The 18958-nt window shown below is 32.1% G+C and overlaps 2 protein-coding genes across 2 annotated transcripts; both read left to right on the plus strand.

The window, feature by feature from the left end:
• Positions 1-3941: 3941 nt before the first annotated feature.
• LOC132033180 (cytokinin dehydrogenase 5) lies at positions 3942-10692 on the plus strand. Its single transcript, XM_059423068.1, has 5 exons — positions 3942-4971; positions 5493-5620; positions 6566-6841; positions 8253-8515; positions 10164-10692. The coding sequence occupies exons 1-5, from the start codon at positions 4395-4397 to the stop codon at positions 10498-10500; spliced, it is 1581 nt and encodes a 526-aa protein (XP_059279051.1). The 5' UTR covers positions 3942-4394; the 3' UTR covers positions 10501-10692.
• Positions 10693-13628: 2936 nt separating this feature from the next.
• LOC132033181 (probable ubiquitin-conjugating enzyme E2 18) lies at positions 13629-18487 on the plus strand. The gene is made up of 6 exons (XM_059423069.1): positions 13629-13797; positions 13919-14022; positions 14189-14291; positions 14799-14862; positions 17836-17924; positions 18039-18487. Exons 1-6 carry the CDS (start codon positions 13768-13770, stop codon positions 18132-18134), a joined length of 486 nt encoding a protein of 161 aa, XP_059279052.1. The 5' UTR covers positions 13629-13767; the 3' UTR covers positions 18135-18487.
• The last annotated feature ends 471 nt before the right edge of the window (positions 18488-18958 follow it).

An 18958-nucleotide genomic window follows, 5' to 3' on the forward strand; every position in this document is an offset into this window, starting at 1 on the left:
CTTGCTAATCCAACCGTATTCATTGCAAATCAAAACTATGCAAAAGTTTTCATTTTATAATGTTTCTCCGTTCACTTTTATTTGTCCATAATTCTAAAAATATATTTTCACTTTTAGCATATTAAGAGAAGATATTTTTTTCCCGTTTTACCCATAGTATTAATTGCCCATTTCAAATCATTTTCAAGTCCATTAAAAATATGCATCAATTAATATGAATATCGTGATAAATCATGCACTTCATTTATTATTTTTTAAGGGGTGTCAAAGTTGTGGACAAGTAAAAGTGAACCGAGGAAATATTAATTTATCTTTTGATACTAAAAGAATCTTTTGACAATTTTTTACCAAAATATGTATTATCTTATCTTTTGATACTTATGAAAAACATTTATTATTATAAAGAGTATTTATTTTCTTACTTTTGAATAAATATCTTTTAACAAAATTTTTACTGTCTTGTTCATTGACTTGTTGCTTTTTTTCTTAATTAATGTTTATTTAGCTTATTCTAAAAACAACCGAGTCTAAAATCTATTTACCGATAAAAGTAAATAATTTTTATTATAATTGAGGGTTAATTACGTTAAATATTAATGTAATAAGAATTAATTCGAGATACACACCTTGTATTTTAAAATCGAACATTTACACCACTTATACTATGAAAATCCTATCTTCAATTTTAAAATACATGGTGTGTATCTCGAATTAATTCTTATTACATGAGTATTTATTGAAAAGATAACTAGAATTTTAACAATTTGGCAAAATATTTAAAAAAAAAACTAAATTCTAGTGATGTATTCCCAATTTTTCAAAAATAAAATAAAATAAACTTCTTAAGAAATCCTATGCTAATGAAACTTTATCGGAATAAGTAAATTAAAAAATAATTTTAAAGCGAAGAATAAATAAAGAAACTAAAGATGAGGAATAAATTAAAAAACTCCTCATCTTTAGTTTCTTTATTTATTCTTCGCTTTAAAATTATTTTTAATTTACTTATTCCGATAAAGTTTCATTTTTATTTACTTATTAGATAAAGTTTTTTTTTTTTTTTTTTTTTTTTTTGAGAAATTGGGAATACATCCCTATAATTTAGATTTTTTTAAAAATATTTTTCCAAATTGTTAAAATTCTAGTTATCTTTTCATTAAATACTCATGCAATACGAATTAATTCGAGATACACACCATGTATTTTAAAATTGAAGATAGGATTTTCATAGTATAAGTGGTGTAAATGTTCGATTTTAAAATACAAGGTGTGTATCTCGAATTAATTCTTATTACATTAATAATTAACGTAATTAACCCTCAATTATAATAAAAATTACTTACTTTTATCGGTAAATAGATCTTAGACTCGATCTTTTTAGAATTAGCTAAATAAATATTAATTAAGAAAAAAGAGCAGCAACTCAATGAACAAGACAGTAAAATTGTTGTTAAAAGATATTTATTCAAAAAGTAAGAAAATAAAAACTCTTTATAATAATAAATGTTTTTCATAAGTATCAGAAGATAAGATAATACATATTTTGGTAAAAAATTGTCAAAAGATTCTTTTAGTATCAAAAGATAAATTAATATTTCCTCCGATCACTTTTACTTGTCCACAATTCTGCATATCCCTTAAGAAATAATAAATGAAGTGCATAATTTACCACGATATTCATATTAATTGATGCATATTTTAATGGACTTGAAAATGATTTGAAATGAGCAACTAATACTATGGGTAAAACAAGAAAAAATTATCTTCTCTTAATATGCTAAAAGTGAAAATATATTTTTAGAATAATGTACAAGTAAAAGTGAACAGAGAAATATTATAAAATGAAAACTTTTGCATAGTTTTGATTTGCAATGAATACAGTTGGATTAGCAAGTATATTGACATAGCCTAACTTAGCAACTCAGGAAATTGAACTATTTGCATAGTGCAGTAAAATTATGCGTTATGAAATTTGTTTTGTTTTGTTTGTTTGTTTTTTTTTTTTTTTTTTGAAAAATCGGTAACTGATTTTAACGTGAGACGTTAACTCACTTTTATATAACGCAGAAAAAAAATGCGTTAAAGGTACTATGGTACCTCTTTTTTTTTTTTTTTTTTTTTGGGGTATTTGGTTCAATTGAGTTTTTATTGGGTCATTTAGGTTCCGGACTCTATTTCAGTGTATGTATCGCGCACTAAGTGGGAAAAAACAATTTTTTACATGTTATCAGAGCAGTTTGTTAAATGTTTGAAAATTTCCTTTTCATTTACCATGAAAAAGATACGCTAAACAATAACCAACATGTGACCAAGGTAGCCATCCAATGGGAAAGCGTTAAAGCCAAATAATTCTGTTAATTGAGTCAATTTTCGTAATTATTGTTTAACTTAATTAGTTGCAATATTATAAGCATTCATTCGGTACCACTAGTTTCTCATTTTTAACCTGATTAGGCAACTATATTAGTACGATAGATCCATATAATCTATGCTTAGATTTCCTTCGTGTGTCTTTTAGCGTTAATTCAATCCATATGTTCATCATTAACTTAATGTACTTCCTTCAGTTCAGGGAAGGTAGACATTAATCAATATTAATTAAATTGGAGGTCTAATTTCTTACTATCAATTTGTTGCAAACTGCAGTGCAATACTGTAACGCAACTCTCGGCTAGCTATTATTGCCTACCATCAAGATGCTCATCTCAATATTTTATTCTATTATCTTATGAACATCACTTGGGACAAATTGAATTTTTGGTATTAATTAACATATTGTTGTGATGGTATAACTACGACAATAACTTCTAATATCTCCCAATCGTTAACATTTGTTGTTATATATATATATATATATATGAGCCTTTCTAAACTTTTATTAAGTCAACTATATTAATATGTATGTTATTCATGAAGAGAACAATTCATCAGTGAGGTCAAAATGCGGACAATTATGAGTTCCAATATGTTGTTGTTATCAAATTGGACACCTCTTTATTCATATTAATCAATTATATGAAGAAAAACTTGGAAGGTCGTTTGGGCATAAAAAATTGCTTTTAGTATGTACAAATATAGTTATAATTTGGCTATGAGTAATTACAGACCTTCAGGAATTGAAGTTCAACTGAAATACTAAAATCTTTATCTGAAGATGTGTTTCAAACGAAATGCTAGTTCTAGTTCACAAATTTTCAACTTGCATATGTTTTTGTTATGTGAAGTTCATATTTAAACAGAATTTAATCACGGGGTAATTAGACATTTGATCACTCGGTAAAAAATATTGATATCCGCTAACCAACATACATAACATATACATATATTATGTGTCAGTTATTTTTTTGAGCGAGTGACTATTTACGTCAATTTTCCTTGAATCAACAACATACTCAGTGTAGTTTGAAAAGTAGGGTATGAGAAGGATAGAATATACGCAGGCCTTACTTCTTTCTTTATGGGTAGAGAAACTGTTTCCATAGACCCTCGGCTCAACTACCTTGAACCCTAGAATCAACTGCCTTAAATTGGAGTACTATTTTTTTTTTTTTCAAATTAACTTAAATATCGTCCTATCTATTTTTTTTTTTCAAATTAACTTAAGTATCGTCCTAACTATTTTTTTTTTCCAATTAACTTAAATATCGTCCAAACACCTAACCATAATTTATTTTGAATTAGCCAAAATCATTAAATTCCGAAATGAAAAATTAAGATAGGAAAAAAAGACCCGTCGATCAGTCCTTCCGCCCACGTGAAGTTTTCCTTGTTAATGGGCCCACACAGATCCTCCGTATCCCTTAATGGGCCCCCACTCTCAGTGGGCCCACCAAAGTTTCACTCGTGTCAGGCCTCATCCTCGCACGTGACCATTCTCTTCCTTCTTCACTATCCTCTCTTCCCCATTTGTCCTATAAATACCCAACTTGTACCTCACATCATAGACAAATCCCAAAAACTATATAATTCTTTGCAAATATGACCATTTCTAGCACCTCCTCATCTCAAACTTATTATTGCATTTCCCCATTATCTTCTTCTTGTTTCTTCCTCCTTGTTATCTTCATGTATCTTTTGACGACGTTATTAATGATTTGCTAGAAAGAAAGAAAAAAAAGGATTTTAAGAATCTTTTGCATGTTTGATTTTGGTAAATCTTTAAAGTGCAATCTGTCTTACGTTAGTCCCACGCTTGTGCTGACGATCCTGGTACTACTTCTGCTCCTGCCACAAGATTTTGTTCTCTTTCCCCACAAGTGTCACTACGGGGTATTTATTAAAATTAAATTTTGAATTCGTCTCCCTTAATTTCACATTTTCCTTATCCTTCGCCTATATATACTAACAAGCACTTCCTCTTTTCACACCATAAACACACAATTTCTATTTTCACTATGGCTACTAAATTATTGTTAACATTAGCAATATGTCGACTTATTGTTACCGTGGGATTTACTTTTAACCCCAATGAGCTTTTACGGCTCGGCTTAGACGGGAACCTCAGCTCAGCTCCAGCTGATTTAGAAACCGCCTCGGTCGACTTCGGCGGGCTATATAGAGCCGAGCCGATGGTGGTTCTTCACCCGGCTAGAGCCGAGGACGTAGTGCGGCTCGTAAGAGCAGCGTACGACTCGGCTCGTGGGTTCACTGTCTCGGCTAGAGGACACGGCCATTCTATAAATGGTCAAGCTATGACAACAAATGGAGTTGTTGTTCAAATGAACGGTTCGAAAAATAAGTTGTTGACTACGACTAAGGTTTCGGAGAAATTCATGTACGCTGATGTTTGGGGTGGAGAGTTATGGATAGATGTGTTGACGTCCACGTTAGAATATGGACTTGCGCCGAAATCATGGACTGATTATTTGTATTTGACTGTGGGTGGTACTCTCTCTAATGCTGGTATTAGTGGTCAGGCTTTCAATCATGGCCCTCAAATTAGCAATGTCCATGAACTTGATGTTGTTACAGGTGCGTTAATTATTTTATACTGTCAATGTATAAATTAAAAGTCGAATTATCATTGCCAAAAAATAATAATTCATACAAGTAGTACATTATATTCTTATCCGCACTCTATTTAATACTGAATTCCTGATAGCTTTTGTTAAGAAAGAAAGTAGTTGCCAGATATGTGACTTTAGAACAATAACATGGGATGTTAGGATGGTATTTTGTCTTGTAACATCTTTAGATGGGGTGTTTTAACAATAGCTTTATTTTTTTTGTGTTAATTATGAACCCCTTTTTTCAGAATATGTTTAGAGATTTGTCCTTGAAATTGAGTGAGTACTACCACATGGGTGTTTTGTTTTTATGCTCAACTGAACTCTCTTATAATATAGAATCTCTTACTTCGGGCAGGGTGTATTAATCATTGTAATTAGTACCAATAGATTGTCATAATTGAAACAAAATTAGAAACAAATTATTGATATGATTAGAACCATTTATCATACTTTTGATGTGACAAATGGTATGTTTGAAAACAGGTAAGGGTGAGCTATTGACATGTTCAGAAAAAGAAAACTCTGAGCTGTTTCAAGCCGTTCTTGGTGGATTAGGACAATTTGGGATCATAACAAGGGCAAGAATTGCGCTTGAACAAGCTCCTCAAAGGGTTTGTATTTTTTCTCAATGTGCTATAACAAAATATGTTTTTAGCGACAGTTTAGTTTTAACACTATAACAAAATATGTTTTAATTATAATTCTTTAATTAATTATATTCTAGAATTAATTACCAAACTTTAATACCAAACTTAAGCTCTAAATAATAAATTAAAGAACTTTAATTGGATCTAATGGCATTAACCAATTGCTGATAAATATTTTTATGGCAATAATTATTGCCGCTAAAAGAAAAATATATTGTTACTAAAAGCCTCTTTTTATGTAGTGTTTGATTATTATTTTATTTTGGATATCTACATTGGCAATTTTTTTCTTGCTTTCTTTCCTCCTCCCCCTCTCTGGTCTATAACTCTATATGGTGGGGCTTTATAATTTTTTTCTTAGTACTAGTTTATGGACAAGACATGAAAGGAGGTTGCATAATTCAGGACATAAGAGCAAGGAAAATGGGTCCTTGTTTTTGTAGCTTTTTCCAACTTCATTTAAACCGCTGTTCTTAAGCTGGCACTGTTGTTGACATCACTTTTCCCTGTAAAGTGTTGTCTCATAATTCTAATTTATTTCGGATTTGACTTATATATATTGATAGATTTATATGTAAAAAAAAAATGATGGAGAAAAATGGTTATTTGACCCTTTACAAACTTTTTTTAATATTATGATCCTTTGGAAAAAACACATAAGAGATTTGAAAAAGTCATTTTTTTTCTATTCAAATTGTAAGAGGTCAAGATATCTTATTTCTTATGATGAATCCTCATATTAGTATATTTAACGTGTTATATCAGGTAAATCACCTAACTTTCTAAGTTACTATTTAATTCTACTTTTATGAACCGTTATCTATGATTATTTTTCTAGATGGTATAATTGTTTAAGTATTACTTTATAAGTGTGTATAAGTTAAATTCGTTTATTTAATGTACATGCAGGTGAGATGGATCCGAGTTCTATATTCAAATTTTTCGACATTTACCCAAGACCAAGAGTATTTAATATCTTTAGATGGAAAACCAGCTTCACAAAAATTTGATTATGTGGAAGGATTTGTTATAGTTGATGAAGGCCTAATCAACAATTGGAGATCTTCTTTCTTTTCTCCAAGTAACCCTGTGAAGGTTTCTTCTCTGAAGGCTGAAGGAGGAGTTTTATATTGCTTAGAAATCACCAAAAATTATCTCCTTTCAAATGCTGATATCGTTGATCAGGTTTGTTTCCACTATACTCTAGTGAATTTTTTTAAATATAATTAGGTTACTTTTATCAGTTGTAGAAGGTTGTCTGATTTTCAATATTACAATATTCATAAGGAGGCTTACCTGTAAATATTGTTTAAGTCACCTAATAGTATAAAAATTACTATCACTAATAGTGTATACTTAAATTCTATTTAATATTATGCATGTTTTCTTTACAGATATCTATTGTTGCTGCATCACTATTATGTTTCTTGATAAATTAATTAATTAAAGTGTCTTTAATTAGTTTACTTTCTTGATTCCTTGCCACATGATGCACACTTTTGCTATTTGAATGTAAAGAGAAAATTAAAGATGGGTAAAGTTGGTGATCTATTGATGCTATAAGATGCGCTAGCTAGTATTAGTAGTTAAGCTTTAGCTTTAGCTCTCTGATTAATGCATGTTTAGTGCGAATAAAGCCTGTAAAGTATATACAGTAGTATTTTTTGCTAATAGGTGGCGAAGCTATATTTTAGAGGCCTATTTTCTTCCTTTGTTTTACCTACTCAATCGTCTTAGATTTTGATAACATATTTCAAAAGAATATATTATACTATATGCTAATATTATAAAAGATTCTTACAACATCGATGTAGTTTCATCTATTGAAATTGGCCAGTTATTATATTTTGCAGATTGCTAGTTCAGCTTTGCTATAAAGTTACATGTACTTGTCTTTTAGATGATTTGACGGTGTAAAATTTTTATGCATAATTTATTTTTTATATATTCAATATTTTGAAATGAGGAGTGTTCAGCTGACCACTCTTTCTTCTATATATCTACGTTCACTTATTATTCGTGTGTATTAGCTAAACAATTCAAAAGCAAGATTAAGAAATGTCGTAACTAAGTTATTTAAATTCTGACATTAGAAAAATCAGAACATTCTATAAAGCTTCGCTGTCGTTATTCCTGTTTGGTACATATCCAAAGCAATTTTTTAGGATAATTTAAGCTTATTATTTTATTCGATTGACAGCATTCGTCGTAAAAAGATGGAACACAACATGCACAAGAAAACATGGAAGATCTTCCATAATCTATCAGCTCGGTCAGATCCTAAGATCGAACGCACACAACGCACACTTTAACTATTTCTTAAACTTTTAGTATTATAATAATATATGATTATATCTAAGCCATCCAGTGACATTCCACCAAAATATATTCCCTAGTCTAATAATTTTGTTATTTATGAATTTTTAATTGGAGTTTGCATGAAAATAAAGGTTATCCTGACAAAAGTAGTAACAGTTCAGCAGTGGCTAGCTTTTTTGTACTTTGATTGAATATTTTAATGTTACGTTGTCTTAACTTTGGACGTGAAGTATAATCGTTCTTTTTTTAAAATTTTGCTTTTTCATTCTTTTTTCAGGCGATAGAGATTTTGTTGAAAAAGCTAAATTATATACCAGCTTCAGTGTTCACAACGGACCTTCCTTACGTGGATTTCTTGGACCGGGTTCACAAGGCCGAGTTGAAACTCCGGTCTAAAGGGTTGTGGGAAGTGCCACACCCATGGCTAAACTTATTTGTACCAAAATCAAAAATTGCAGAGTTCGATAAAGGAGTGTTTAAGGGCATTTTGGGGAATAAGACTAGTGGTCCCATACTCATCTACCCTATGAACAAGAACAAGTAAGTTCTCCTCCCATATGAATTTATTTTTATATACCGTGGCGGATTGAGAATTTTCAGCTTTTGAGTTTTAGAAAAGACAACTTATTAATTAGATTCTGGATAAATTCTTATACAAATTCGATGAATATTCTTAACATGAATACAAAATTTTCGTCAAAGCTATTGAATTCTGCCGAACCGGTAATTAAGATTATAGCTCCATCCTTGCCATTGGTGCAATAATATTTAAACACTATTGAATCACTTAAAAATAACTATGTATAATTGTTCATAAAAAGTACTTTAAGATACAAAATAAGGCAGAATACCTTTTGTTAAAATATGTTGATAGTGAAAAATTATACTGTTAGTACATATGTTGTAAGTAAAATCCAACAATTATATATGCCTTTTTCTCCTAATATGTACCGTCATCTACGTCTGTCTGTTTCTTACTATGTACCGTCATCTACTTCTGTCTGTTTCTTACGTTGGTTGTCTGAAAGTGCATGCATGCAACAAAACACTATATATGTAGTATCTACTATGCTATGCATATGTAAATATTTTGTTGTGCCGTTTCTGATGACACAAACTTTGGTAGAACTAGTGATATGAGTCATCGACCTCACAATTTGGATTATGTTCATCAGACATCTCACCCGATTTCTGAATTTTATCGAAAATTACGAAAACGTAAAGATACAAAATTTCAACAACATTCATGTATAGTATGGTCCATTAATAATGGTCCTTCCCCTGCTAAATAGCTTAAGCGATCGCTCAGTATCTACTTTTCGTCCAGAGATGTTGCTGTAATTTTGTTTTGTCCTAGCTGCCAAACAGACAACAAATTAAAAAATGAATAGTAAATACGAACGAATCCAATATAGGAATAGAGACAAAGTCAATAAAGTGCGTCTAATTAATCTTGAAGATTAGAGTTCATTTTTTTTTTTTTAAAAAGGAAAATATATTTAAATTTGAATAGATAAAATTACTTGATACCTTTGTTGATAATACATGTCGATGTCAGCGGCGGAGTTAGAATATCTTTTGCTTTGCGGTTCAGTCAAAACAATACTCAAGTTAGTAATTTAGACTCGATAATTTTTAAAAAAGTTAAAATCTTAAACCCATAAACTTTAAATTATAGCTCCTCATTTGATCCAGGTATGTAAAAGTTATTTGGACACTACCCTTATGAAAAATAATAGGGACAATTCAACGTCCGATACCAAACACCATGTCCCATACCACTCCAATGCTTTGGGGTCAGTGGTTAGTTCTGTTCATGTCGTATGTTGTATGATAAGTGGCATGTCCACCTAAACACGTGGCTCGCATGCATAATACCATGCAATTTTAATTTCCAGCTAGAATTAATGAACCAATAAATCCAACAAAACTTAGAAGGTAAGAGAGATGGTCCAAATTAAACATTCAAGATCCTCTTGTCAGGAAGATCTTCCCTAGGGGTACCAAATTCTTGGCTACTTCCTAACCTTATCAAAAAAGCACTCACGAATATTCGAAAATCTTGTTCTAGTTCGATAGTCCAATCGATACGACATATTTTGTTCATTTATTCTTTTTAAAATATTGATTTTGTTTATGAAATTTTTTGTGTACGCCACTTAATTTACTATCTTGGCATTATGTTTAGGTGGGACGAGAGGAGTTCGGTGGTAACACCAGAAGAGGATGTGTTTTACTTAGTCGCATTTCTGAGGTCGGCATTGGAAAATGGTGATGAGACACAAACGTTGGATTACCTCAGCAATCAAAATTACGAAATATTGAAGTTTTGTGAAGATGCAAGGATAAATGTGAAACAATATTTGCCTCATTATACAAATCAACGAGAATGGAGGGACCATTTTGGAGAAAAATATTGGACAAGATTTCAGCAAAGGAAAATAGAGTTTGACCCAAGACATATTTTAGCCACCGGCCAAAAGATTTTCATGCCTTCTTTTAATCCTAATACTGCCTCCTGGTGACGTATCGGGGATTAATTAATTAGTCCTATTTATTAATTAGGATTTAGGATTTGTTATGATTAAAAGTTATTAATTAGTGATAGATTGATAGATTTGAATAGGATGTCTAGTGTATTTATGTACATATCAAGGGAAAAAAAGAAAAAAATAATCCCCTTAATTTTATTTAGTAAAGAAGAAGTGTTGTTCCAATTGGGTTACGAGTTCAATTTATCTTTTATAGTTTCCCACTTAGTGTTTGGTATCCTTTTTGAGTTTAACGAATAGTTCAGGGTTGCATGAAAGTCCCATATTGAGGATAAAATGTTCTCTGTTAATTAAAGATAATTTTTATTTTCAAAATTTAAATTCGAAATGTCTGATTAAGAATATATCACAACCTTCGATGATACGTGTTTAAACAATGATCATATAGTCCATGTGTAGGGTACGAATTTAGGACCTGTAATTTCTTTTTCTTCTTAGTATGGTTGAGGAGTGGTTGGTTCCCAATTTGTCATTTTCCACGCATGTGTTTTACATTATTAGCCAGTACTGCCTCATCTTTCATGAATATGACCGATCAATTAATAGGTCGTCTTCAATAATATTTCAAAATTGATATCAGTAAAGAAGAAAAGGACTTAGACCATTATTTTTTGTAGAAGAGAAAAAGCTGAGCTGAAAGCTTTTTAAGCATCATTATTTGCTGATATATAAATCTCTCAAAAGTTAAGAAAAATGCTAACAAAAAAAGCTTCCATTCATGAAGAGAAAATGAGAACACATTTATAGAGATTGGTGCACTTGGAAATTTGAATTATTGTTAAGTGAATGCTTTTAAAAGTGAGAATGCGAAACCATTTCCAGAAGTTTTCACCAATTGTCTCTTTTTGAGACGACAACAACAACATACCGTGGTCTAAAGATTTTATTTGAGCAAACTAATAATATAATGAAAAAACATTATACCACAGTTTAATATTATGTAAATTACTGCAAACGTTAAACGAGTCAAATGTTTTATTTGTTAGATTGAGTAATATATGAGCAAACATTAGACCCGAGTCTAACTTTATCATGAATAATTATTTCTCCAGAGCTATATTTTCATAACTTTTAAAAATAATGACAACATTTAAATGGGGACCAAAAGAGGGATATTTGTGTAAATCAACCTTTTCTGCAGTAGATGAGTGCTAATTTTGTTCTCGGGCTGGGCCCAATAAGTGTTCCTTCAGAAATGGGCTCATTTCTAACAGACCCATCAATAATTTGGTTGGGGGATGAGCCCATGTTTGGTGCCAATGTATCAGGGGCAATTTGCAGGAAAGTACTTATTTTGGGATGGTCTTTAATTTTTTTCCATTAAATTGGTGGTCTTTAATTTTCCCTTCGTTAGAGCCCCTTAGTTTTGGGTTCGAATCTCCGTTCAGTTAAAAATTAAAAAAAATTGCAAGACAAAATTTGAATTCGTAAGGCAAAGTTTGCATGATTCAGGCAGAGTTTTGCCTGAGCACTTCATTTTTAGCGGTATCCTGTATAGCAAGCCTTTTTGATCGCTTCAATGCCTTCAGGTGTTCTTCTTTTGTACCTTACTCCTTGTCTTGTCATCATTAACATTCAAGTTTCTTTAACAATTTCATCACTTCTTACTTTCTCCAAACAAGGACCAACAGATTTGCCCCAGTTTCTTCTGCCTCTGTCAAGCACTTCATTTTCAGCAATATCATCTTTCACCAATACTGAATCTTCATCTTGTGCAGCAAGCCTCTTTGATCGCTTCAATACCTTATGGGATTCTTCTTTTGTGCCTTTATTCCGTGGCTCATCATCATTAGCATTTAAGAAATTTCTGCCTTGCGAATTCAAAACTCTGTCTTGTAATTTATTTATTTTTTACTAAGCTGGGGTTCGAACCTAAAACCTTAGGGTATTAGGCGAAGGACAAAAATTAAAGACCACTAATTTGAGGGACAAAAATTAAAGAACATCCAAAGGAAGGACAATCCGCGCAAAAAAATGCTGCATTAGTTTAACGGGTTTGTTATCTAATTAACAAAATTTGATTTGGGTCTCATCTTCTTATTTTGGTTTTGATATTTTAAGGTCAAATTTCTTTTTGTGTAGTTGTTATTCAGACCTTGTGACTGAGACGACCCCCCAAAACCCCTTATTCGCCAAATCTAAAATAAGTCTTATTTAGAAATGAAGCTGTCTAGTCAATTCTTGTCAATTGTTACCCTATAAAAGCTTATATAATATTTTAGAGATATTCTACATTTTAATCGACATGTATCATCCAAAATCCATAAATAGTCCGCACAATTTTTTGTTTCAATATTTAAGCCTAAATCTATTGTTTCAATAATAAATTCTTTAAGGAAATCACATTTGTACTTCGGGTTGAAATTGACCAATAAACCGGAATAGAAAGAAAGAATTTTCAATACTTTTTCTATGTTTTTTTTTTTTTTTTTTTGGGTGGGGAGAGGGGCGTCCGGCGACGATTAGAATTACTTTACTTATTAGTTTAGTATTAATTACCTGCCTATCAATCAACTAACTGTAGAGATCTAGGTTGAGATATCAAAGTTGACCTCCTTGTGGGTGCGATAGATGAATGGCAGTAGAGTTAAGATTTTTAGTTTATGATTTTTGATTTTTTTTTTTTTGCTTACTAGATTTTAAGTATATTATTTGTATATATTAAATAAAGTTTTAAACACAAAATAGGGATTGAGCATACATTACTTGGTTTTATTAAACCTGCAGCTTCGAGCGACAAAAAAAACCCTGTAACTATCACTATGGCTCCGCCTGCGTATAGAAATGTTTAAAACATTATTAGTTGAATAACCAGAAACAGCTTACCGTTACTACTACCTCCTTTACCATGTCTAAATTTTAATATTTTAGGAAATTTATGCTTTATTTGTCGATGTCAATTTTGTTTTTCCATTACATAATAAAAGCTAAAATGTGTATGGACTTTCATCACGTGATTCCTCCTAGAACATTCGCCACGTGTCCAAATTGATGGCAAACCGCACGTGAGTATCCATCTAATCATAAAAACCGCCGTCCCAATTGATCAGTTTCTGAAGTAAATTTTCAACAATACCCAATTATCTTCCCTAATTACAAAACACCCCCATAAAGTTCTCATCACTTTACACTTTATACCCCAATAAATTAATACCGACGTCCACTCTACGCAGAAACTTCTTTTTTTTTTTTTTTTTATCGCAACTATCTTTTTCTCTTCCTGTAATAACTCAACCCACCATGTCTAGCCCTTCTGCTTCATCTCGCAAGGTTTGTTTCTTGGTCTGTTTTTCTTGGTAAAAATTGAATCTTTATGGATTATATGAAGAAAAAAATAGTTTTTTTTTGTTTTCTTGCAAATGGGGTTGTTTATTTTGTTGAAATGTAGTAGGCTTTGAGCAAGATCGCTTGTAATCGGTTACAGAAAGAGCTTGTGGAATGGCAGGTTAATCCACCTGCTGGATTTAAACACAAAGCTACTGATAATCTTCAAAGGTATTTGCTCCTTTTTTTTTTTTTTACTTTTTTTGTCTGAAATTGATTTATTTGGTTTATGTATTGATTTTCAAGAAAGGGGTTGATTGGAAAAAGAAAGAGATTTCAGCTTTTTTTTTTTTTTTTTTAAGAATTGTTTGTAATTTTTGTGTTTTTGGGGTGGTAGATGGATAATTGAAGTCAATGGGGCACCTGGAACTTTGTATGCAAATGAGATGTATCAACTTCAGGTTGATTTCCCTGAGCATTACCCTATGGAAGCCCCTCAAGTGAGTTTCCTTTTTTTTTTTTTCCCAATATAATTTAATTATTTATTAATTTTTGTTGTCCAAAGAAAAATTTCTCTTGTTGTTTTTTTGTTTTAACAGGTAATTATGTCTTGCTGTCTTATAGGTCAATTAGTAAGAATTAAAAGGATAACTAGAGGAAAAAGTGTTTTAAATCCTGAAGAACTAATTATTTTGTGACTTCAGACATAAGCAGTAGATAATGATCACTTAATAAATAGAACTGCCTAGGCTTTCAGTATGGCGAAGTTTAACATTGATTGAAAAAGTAAGCACTTCAGAAAACTCTTAATAAATACTATGTGTGTTTGCTTTCTTAGTTCCATCAGCTTTGGTTTAACTGCTTTGAATACTTTAACTTGGAGTCTAATTTCTGCCATCATATATCTGGAATGCAAGACATTAGCTTGCTTGTTTGATAAGAGTAATTTCTTTTTTCTTAAAGTTTATTTTATCTTTACTGTAGCATTTTATCTCTTGACTTGGCAGGTTGTTTTTATCCCTCCTGCTCCATTGCATCCTCACATTTATAGCAATGGGCATATCTGTTTAGGTTTGTTTTCCCGTCCTTTGCAAGCATTTGTTTGCTCATCTGATCTTAATTGCTTCCTAACATGCAATAGTGCAAAGTAATCAATGCGGCACTTGAAATTGAGGCCTACAGATACAGAATAAAAACAACATATATCTTATAATTGCACAACATGAGATGAGTGAGAAGCATTTTCCTTCGAGTTGCTCAGCATGGTCATTTTGCGATGGTAGCTTGAATTGGTACAACTATTGGATTGCAATTGCGCTAAATATCTCTAGTTGCCCAGCATGGCCATTTTGCGATGGTATCTTGATTGGTACGACCATTGCATTGCAAATGTGCTAAATGTCATATTGTTGCCCCCGTTGCATCCTTGGTTATGGTTTTCTGTTCTTCTTTCATTTCTTGTAGTATGTTGCTTCAAGCAAGTTGAGTGAGGATAAAATCTAGCCTAGATATGGTGGCATTTTGATTTGGCTCTTTGGACTTGGTGTGCATTCTTTTGTTTTTGTATGTGTCTGTTGAAATCTTGTTTGGTTGGGGAAATGAACATGAAAAGAAGTCTATTACTTAGCATTTTCTGGATACGTTGAAGCTTAATCATGAGTGTCTTGGTCAAATCTACTTGTTAAAACAGCAGATGAATTGAGAGTATACTGCTTGATCGCTCTATTGCTCTGCACCATGATTATATCTTCTTTTAGCAGCACGTATAATCTCTACTTAAAATTTCCTGGTTATTTGGGATTTACCCATCTTAATACAAACATCAGTAATTTTGAAAATAAAACAAATGGCCCAAAGTACTACCTCATATTACCATTGTAGGCTCGTGAGTTGTGCTCATTATTCCAAATTATGTACTCCCTCTGTTTCAATTTATGTGGCTTAATTCCTTTTAGTATGTTAAAAAAGAATGTAAGTTTTCCATATTTAGTTGAGTAAAGCTTTTAATTCCAGTATTCCTATTTTACCCTTAATGATACTCCCTTATAGGCATGGCATAGCATGTTTAAGACCACAAAATCAAGGGTACTTTTGGTATGTCATACACACTTTTAAGACCACAAGATTCAAAAGTCTTTTTTACATTCTTCAAATTTGTGGTGTTTCAAGTTAAGACACATAAATTGAAATGGAGGGTGTAGTATATTATATTCCGATTCTACAGTTATTCTAAAACTAGTTTTCTATCTTTTCTTGTTTCCTGGTAATATTCTTTCGCCATGAAAAACTCCTCTTGAACTACATATCAAGATCATATGTAGGGTAAAATTCTCTTCACAAGTTAATCCTGGGTAAGTGGAGACCAGTAGAGGGGTGGGCCCATTATCAAATTTAATGTGTCTCACAACAGATAAAAGTTAGGGGGTTCATTTTGGGCGCTGCTTGGCCCTCAGGGATTTCTAGGTCAGAAAAGAAAAGGTATCTTGGGGTTCATAAATTGCAGCAATAACCCTCCAGTTTAGCATGTTTAGGAGTTTATGGATGCATCATTTAGCTCAAGGCTGGTTAAACTTTATCGGTGATACTGCCATGTTATTTAGGTAGACTTACCTCTGTAATGTGCTTTTTTTTGAAGAGGTGTCAGTGGTGCTGCAGAATATTGATTTTGCAAAGACTAGCAATGTAGCACCTATAATCACATGTTTGTGGATACTGACATTGTGAAGTCTTGTTGTGTATGTCGGTGGGGCATAGACTTAATCATCAGCATATGTATGGGCTCCTCTGGAATGTTTAGCGCTTTGGTTTTGATTTTTGAAGCCACAGCCACAAGTTAGATCTGATACTTTCAGATAAACAAAAACCTATCTTATACTTTCAGATAAACAAAAACTTACTGCCCTGAACAGAAACAGAAGCATGTTTTGATATTCTTTCAGTTAGCTTCTCCTCCTATTTGCTAAGTGAGAAAGAAAAGGAAAAAAGATGATCTAGAGAACACTCACGCACATGAAAAATATGTGAACTGCCATCAACACATTGGCCAATTTATATAATTGTTGGTATTCTTTTGCTTGACCAGCTTACTAGTTCAAAATTCAAACAAATGTACCTACAATTTAAAATTGCTATAGAAATTTTGGTAGTTATGATTTAGTTCCTATATATATACCTCCTCTGTTCCAATTTATGTGGCAACATTACTATTTGGGGAGTCAAACAGGTCTTCTTTGACCCCGCTTATCTTAAATTTTGAATCAACTATTATGACTTCTAGAAGGTGTACTTATTATGTACGTAGGTTTTTTTTTCAATGAAGTAAGTAGTATTTAAATGGCATCAAGAAGATGCATATAGCAAAGTAGTTACAAAAGAGAGAGATTATTAGCTCTGTTACAAAGAGGCCTATGCTAGGGAGAAAGAGCTAATAAAGTCCAACGACTTCAAATGAGAATCTACAGGGGATAGACTATCTCAGCTACACAAATCTAAAAGACATCTAGCCTTAAGGGAGTGGTTTGGAGTTCATATTCCATCAAAACATTTTCTATTCCTCTCATTCCAAACACACCAAAAAATACAAGCAGGAATCATTTTTCAAACTTGTCTGATGGATTTATCAACTTTACATGAAATCCAACTAATGTAGGCATCCTTGATACTGGCTGGTAATTTTAAATATGTAATTTTTCTTTTTCAAAGACTTGGAGAATCTGTATCCAAATTCTATCGAAAATTAAGTACTTTGACCCTGGTACTCTGAACATTGCCACATAAAGTGAAATGGAGGGAGTACATTTTATTTCTAAAGGAATATTAATAAATGTTTGCTGCCAAAAGTTGATCAATTCCTCTAAACTGAATTAGACAAGTACTGGCAGTACTTAACAGGAGTGTGGCATAATTTTGTAGCAGTCACCCCTTTCTCCAACTAAAGTCTTATGTAATACATGATTAAATATTACACTGTATGATGTATTTGTTATGTGCTGCACATGATTTTGGTTCTTGTGTTTTCATATCATGCTCGCCGGTTGGTTGCAGATATCCTGTACGATTCATGGTCCCCTGCCATGACTGTTAGTTCCATCTGCATCAGCATTCTCTCAATGCTGTCTAGCTCACCTGCGAAGGTCTGTTAGCATTTAAACTTCAATGGAATTTTACATTTGGCATCTCTTCATTTGTTCATGAACTTCTCACCTTTTGAGATTGAGACCTCAAATTTACCTTGTCTGTTTGAACAGCAACGTCCTGCTGACAATGATCGCTACGTGAAGAACTGCAAAAATGGCAGGTCTCCCAAGGAGACGAGATGGTGGTTCCATGACGATAAAGTGTAGTATCACAAGCTACATATGACTACAACCTAGCAACTCCAACTCCAAACTGAAAAGCAAAGAGAATTTGGTTTATAAAACAAGTAGTAGTAATAGAAGAACAACTGACATTCTGAATTTGCCAGTTCGCATTGTGCGCTGAGCAAAATTTGAAAGCTGCTATAAAGCAGCCTTTACTTGTATAGCGGTGTTAGTGCTTCTGGTTAAATGTGAGACATAAGCATATGTAGGAATGTTGTGTTTTATGTTATAATGGCTGTGGCATTAAAAGCCGGCCCTTTATCGTCCCCCTTACGTGTGATGTACCATGTAATCAAAACTTGCTTTGCTTGATTATAAGTTGGGGTTAAGAGTTCTATCAAGTTTAATATGACTTTCCAGTAAATTCAAGCTTGCTATGCTTACAACTTTTGTAGTCATTTTCTTAACATGACTGCAAAGTGCGAAGACTCTTGATGATCATTGTCTTTAGGTGTTGAGCCGAAAGCCTAAAACACCAGAATTGGAGAACTCTTTATATTCAGTATAAGAGGAAAATTGTATCAACTCCTCAACATAAGACTTAAGATTTATGTTCCAAATTGGTGGAATGGTAAATTTTGGTATTTTAGTACTAGTGGTATACGGTATAAGATTATCTGTTTTTTCTTACATTATGCTATTCTTCACATAACTACAGCACAACAACATAACTACAGTATATATATATATATTTCACATAACTAGTTTTGATATATTTCACCGGAGAACAACCATTACTCTTTTGCATCTCATTAGAAGGGATGAAGAGAAGTAAGATATATTACAGTGGATTAAATTATGCACCA

Source organism: Lycium ferocissimum, chromosome 10 (assembly GCF_029784015.1).
Source record: "Lycium ferocissimum isolate CSIRO_LF1 chromosome 10, AGI_CSIRO_Lferr_CH_V1, whole genome shotgun sequence".
Taxonomy (NCBI): Eukaryota; Viridiplantae; Streptophyta; class Magnoliopsida; order Solanales; family Solanaceae; genus Lycium; species Lycium ferocissimum.

Coding starts and splice junctions, on each gene's coding strand:
- LOC132033180 (XM_059423068.1), top strand. CDS start 4,395: ATGGCTACTAAATTATTGTTAACATTAGCAATATGTCGACTTATTGTT. Junction 5,621..6,565: donor TTGAACAAGCTCCTCAAAGG/GTTTGTATTTTT, acceptor ATGTACATGCAG/GTGAGATGGATCCGAGTTCT. Junction 8,516..10,163: donor TACCCTATGAACAAGAACAA/GTAAGTTCTCCT, acceptor CATTATGTTTAG/GTGGGACGAGAGGAGTTCGG.
- LOC132033181 (XM_059423069.1), top strand. CDS start 13,768: ATGTCTAGCCCTTCTGCTTCATCTCGCAAG. Junction 13,798..13,918: donor CTTCTGCTTCATCTCGCAAG/GTTTGTTTCTTG, acceptor GAAATGTAGTAG/GCTTTGAGCAAGATCGCTTG. Junction 14,292..14,798: donor ACCCTATGGAAGCCCCTCAA/GTGAGTTTCCTT, acceptor TTGACTTGGCAG/GTTGTTTTTATCCCTCCTGC.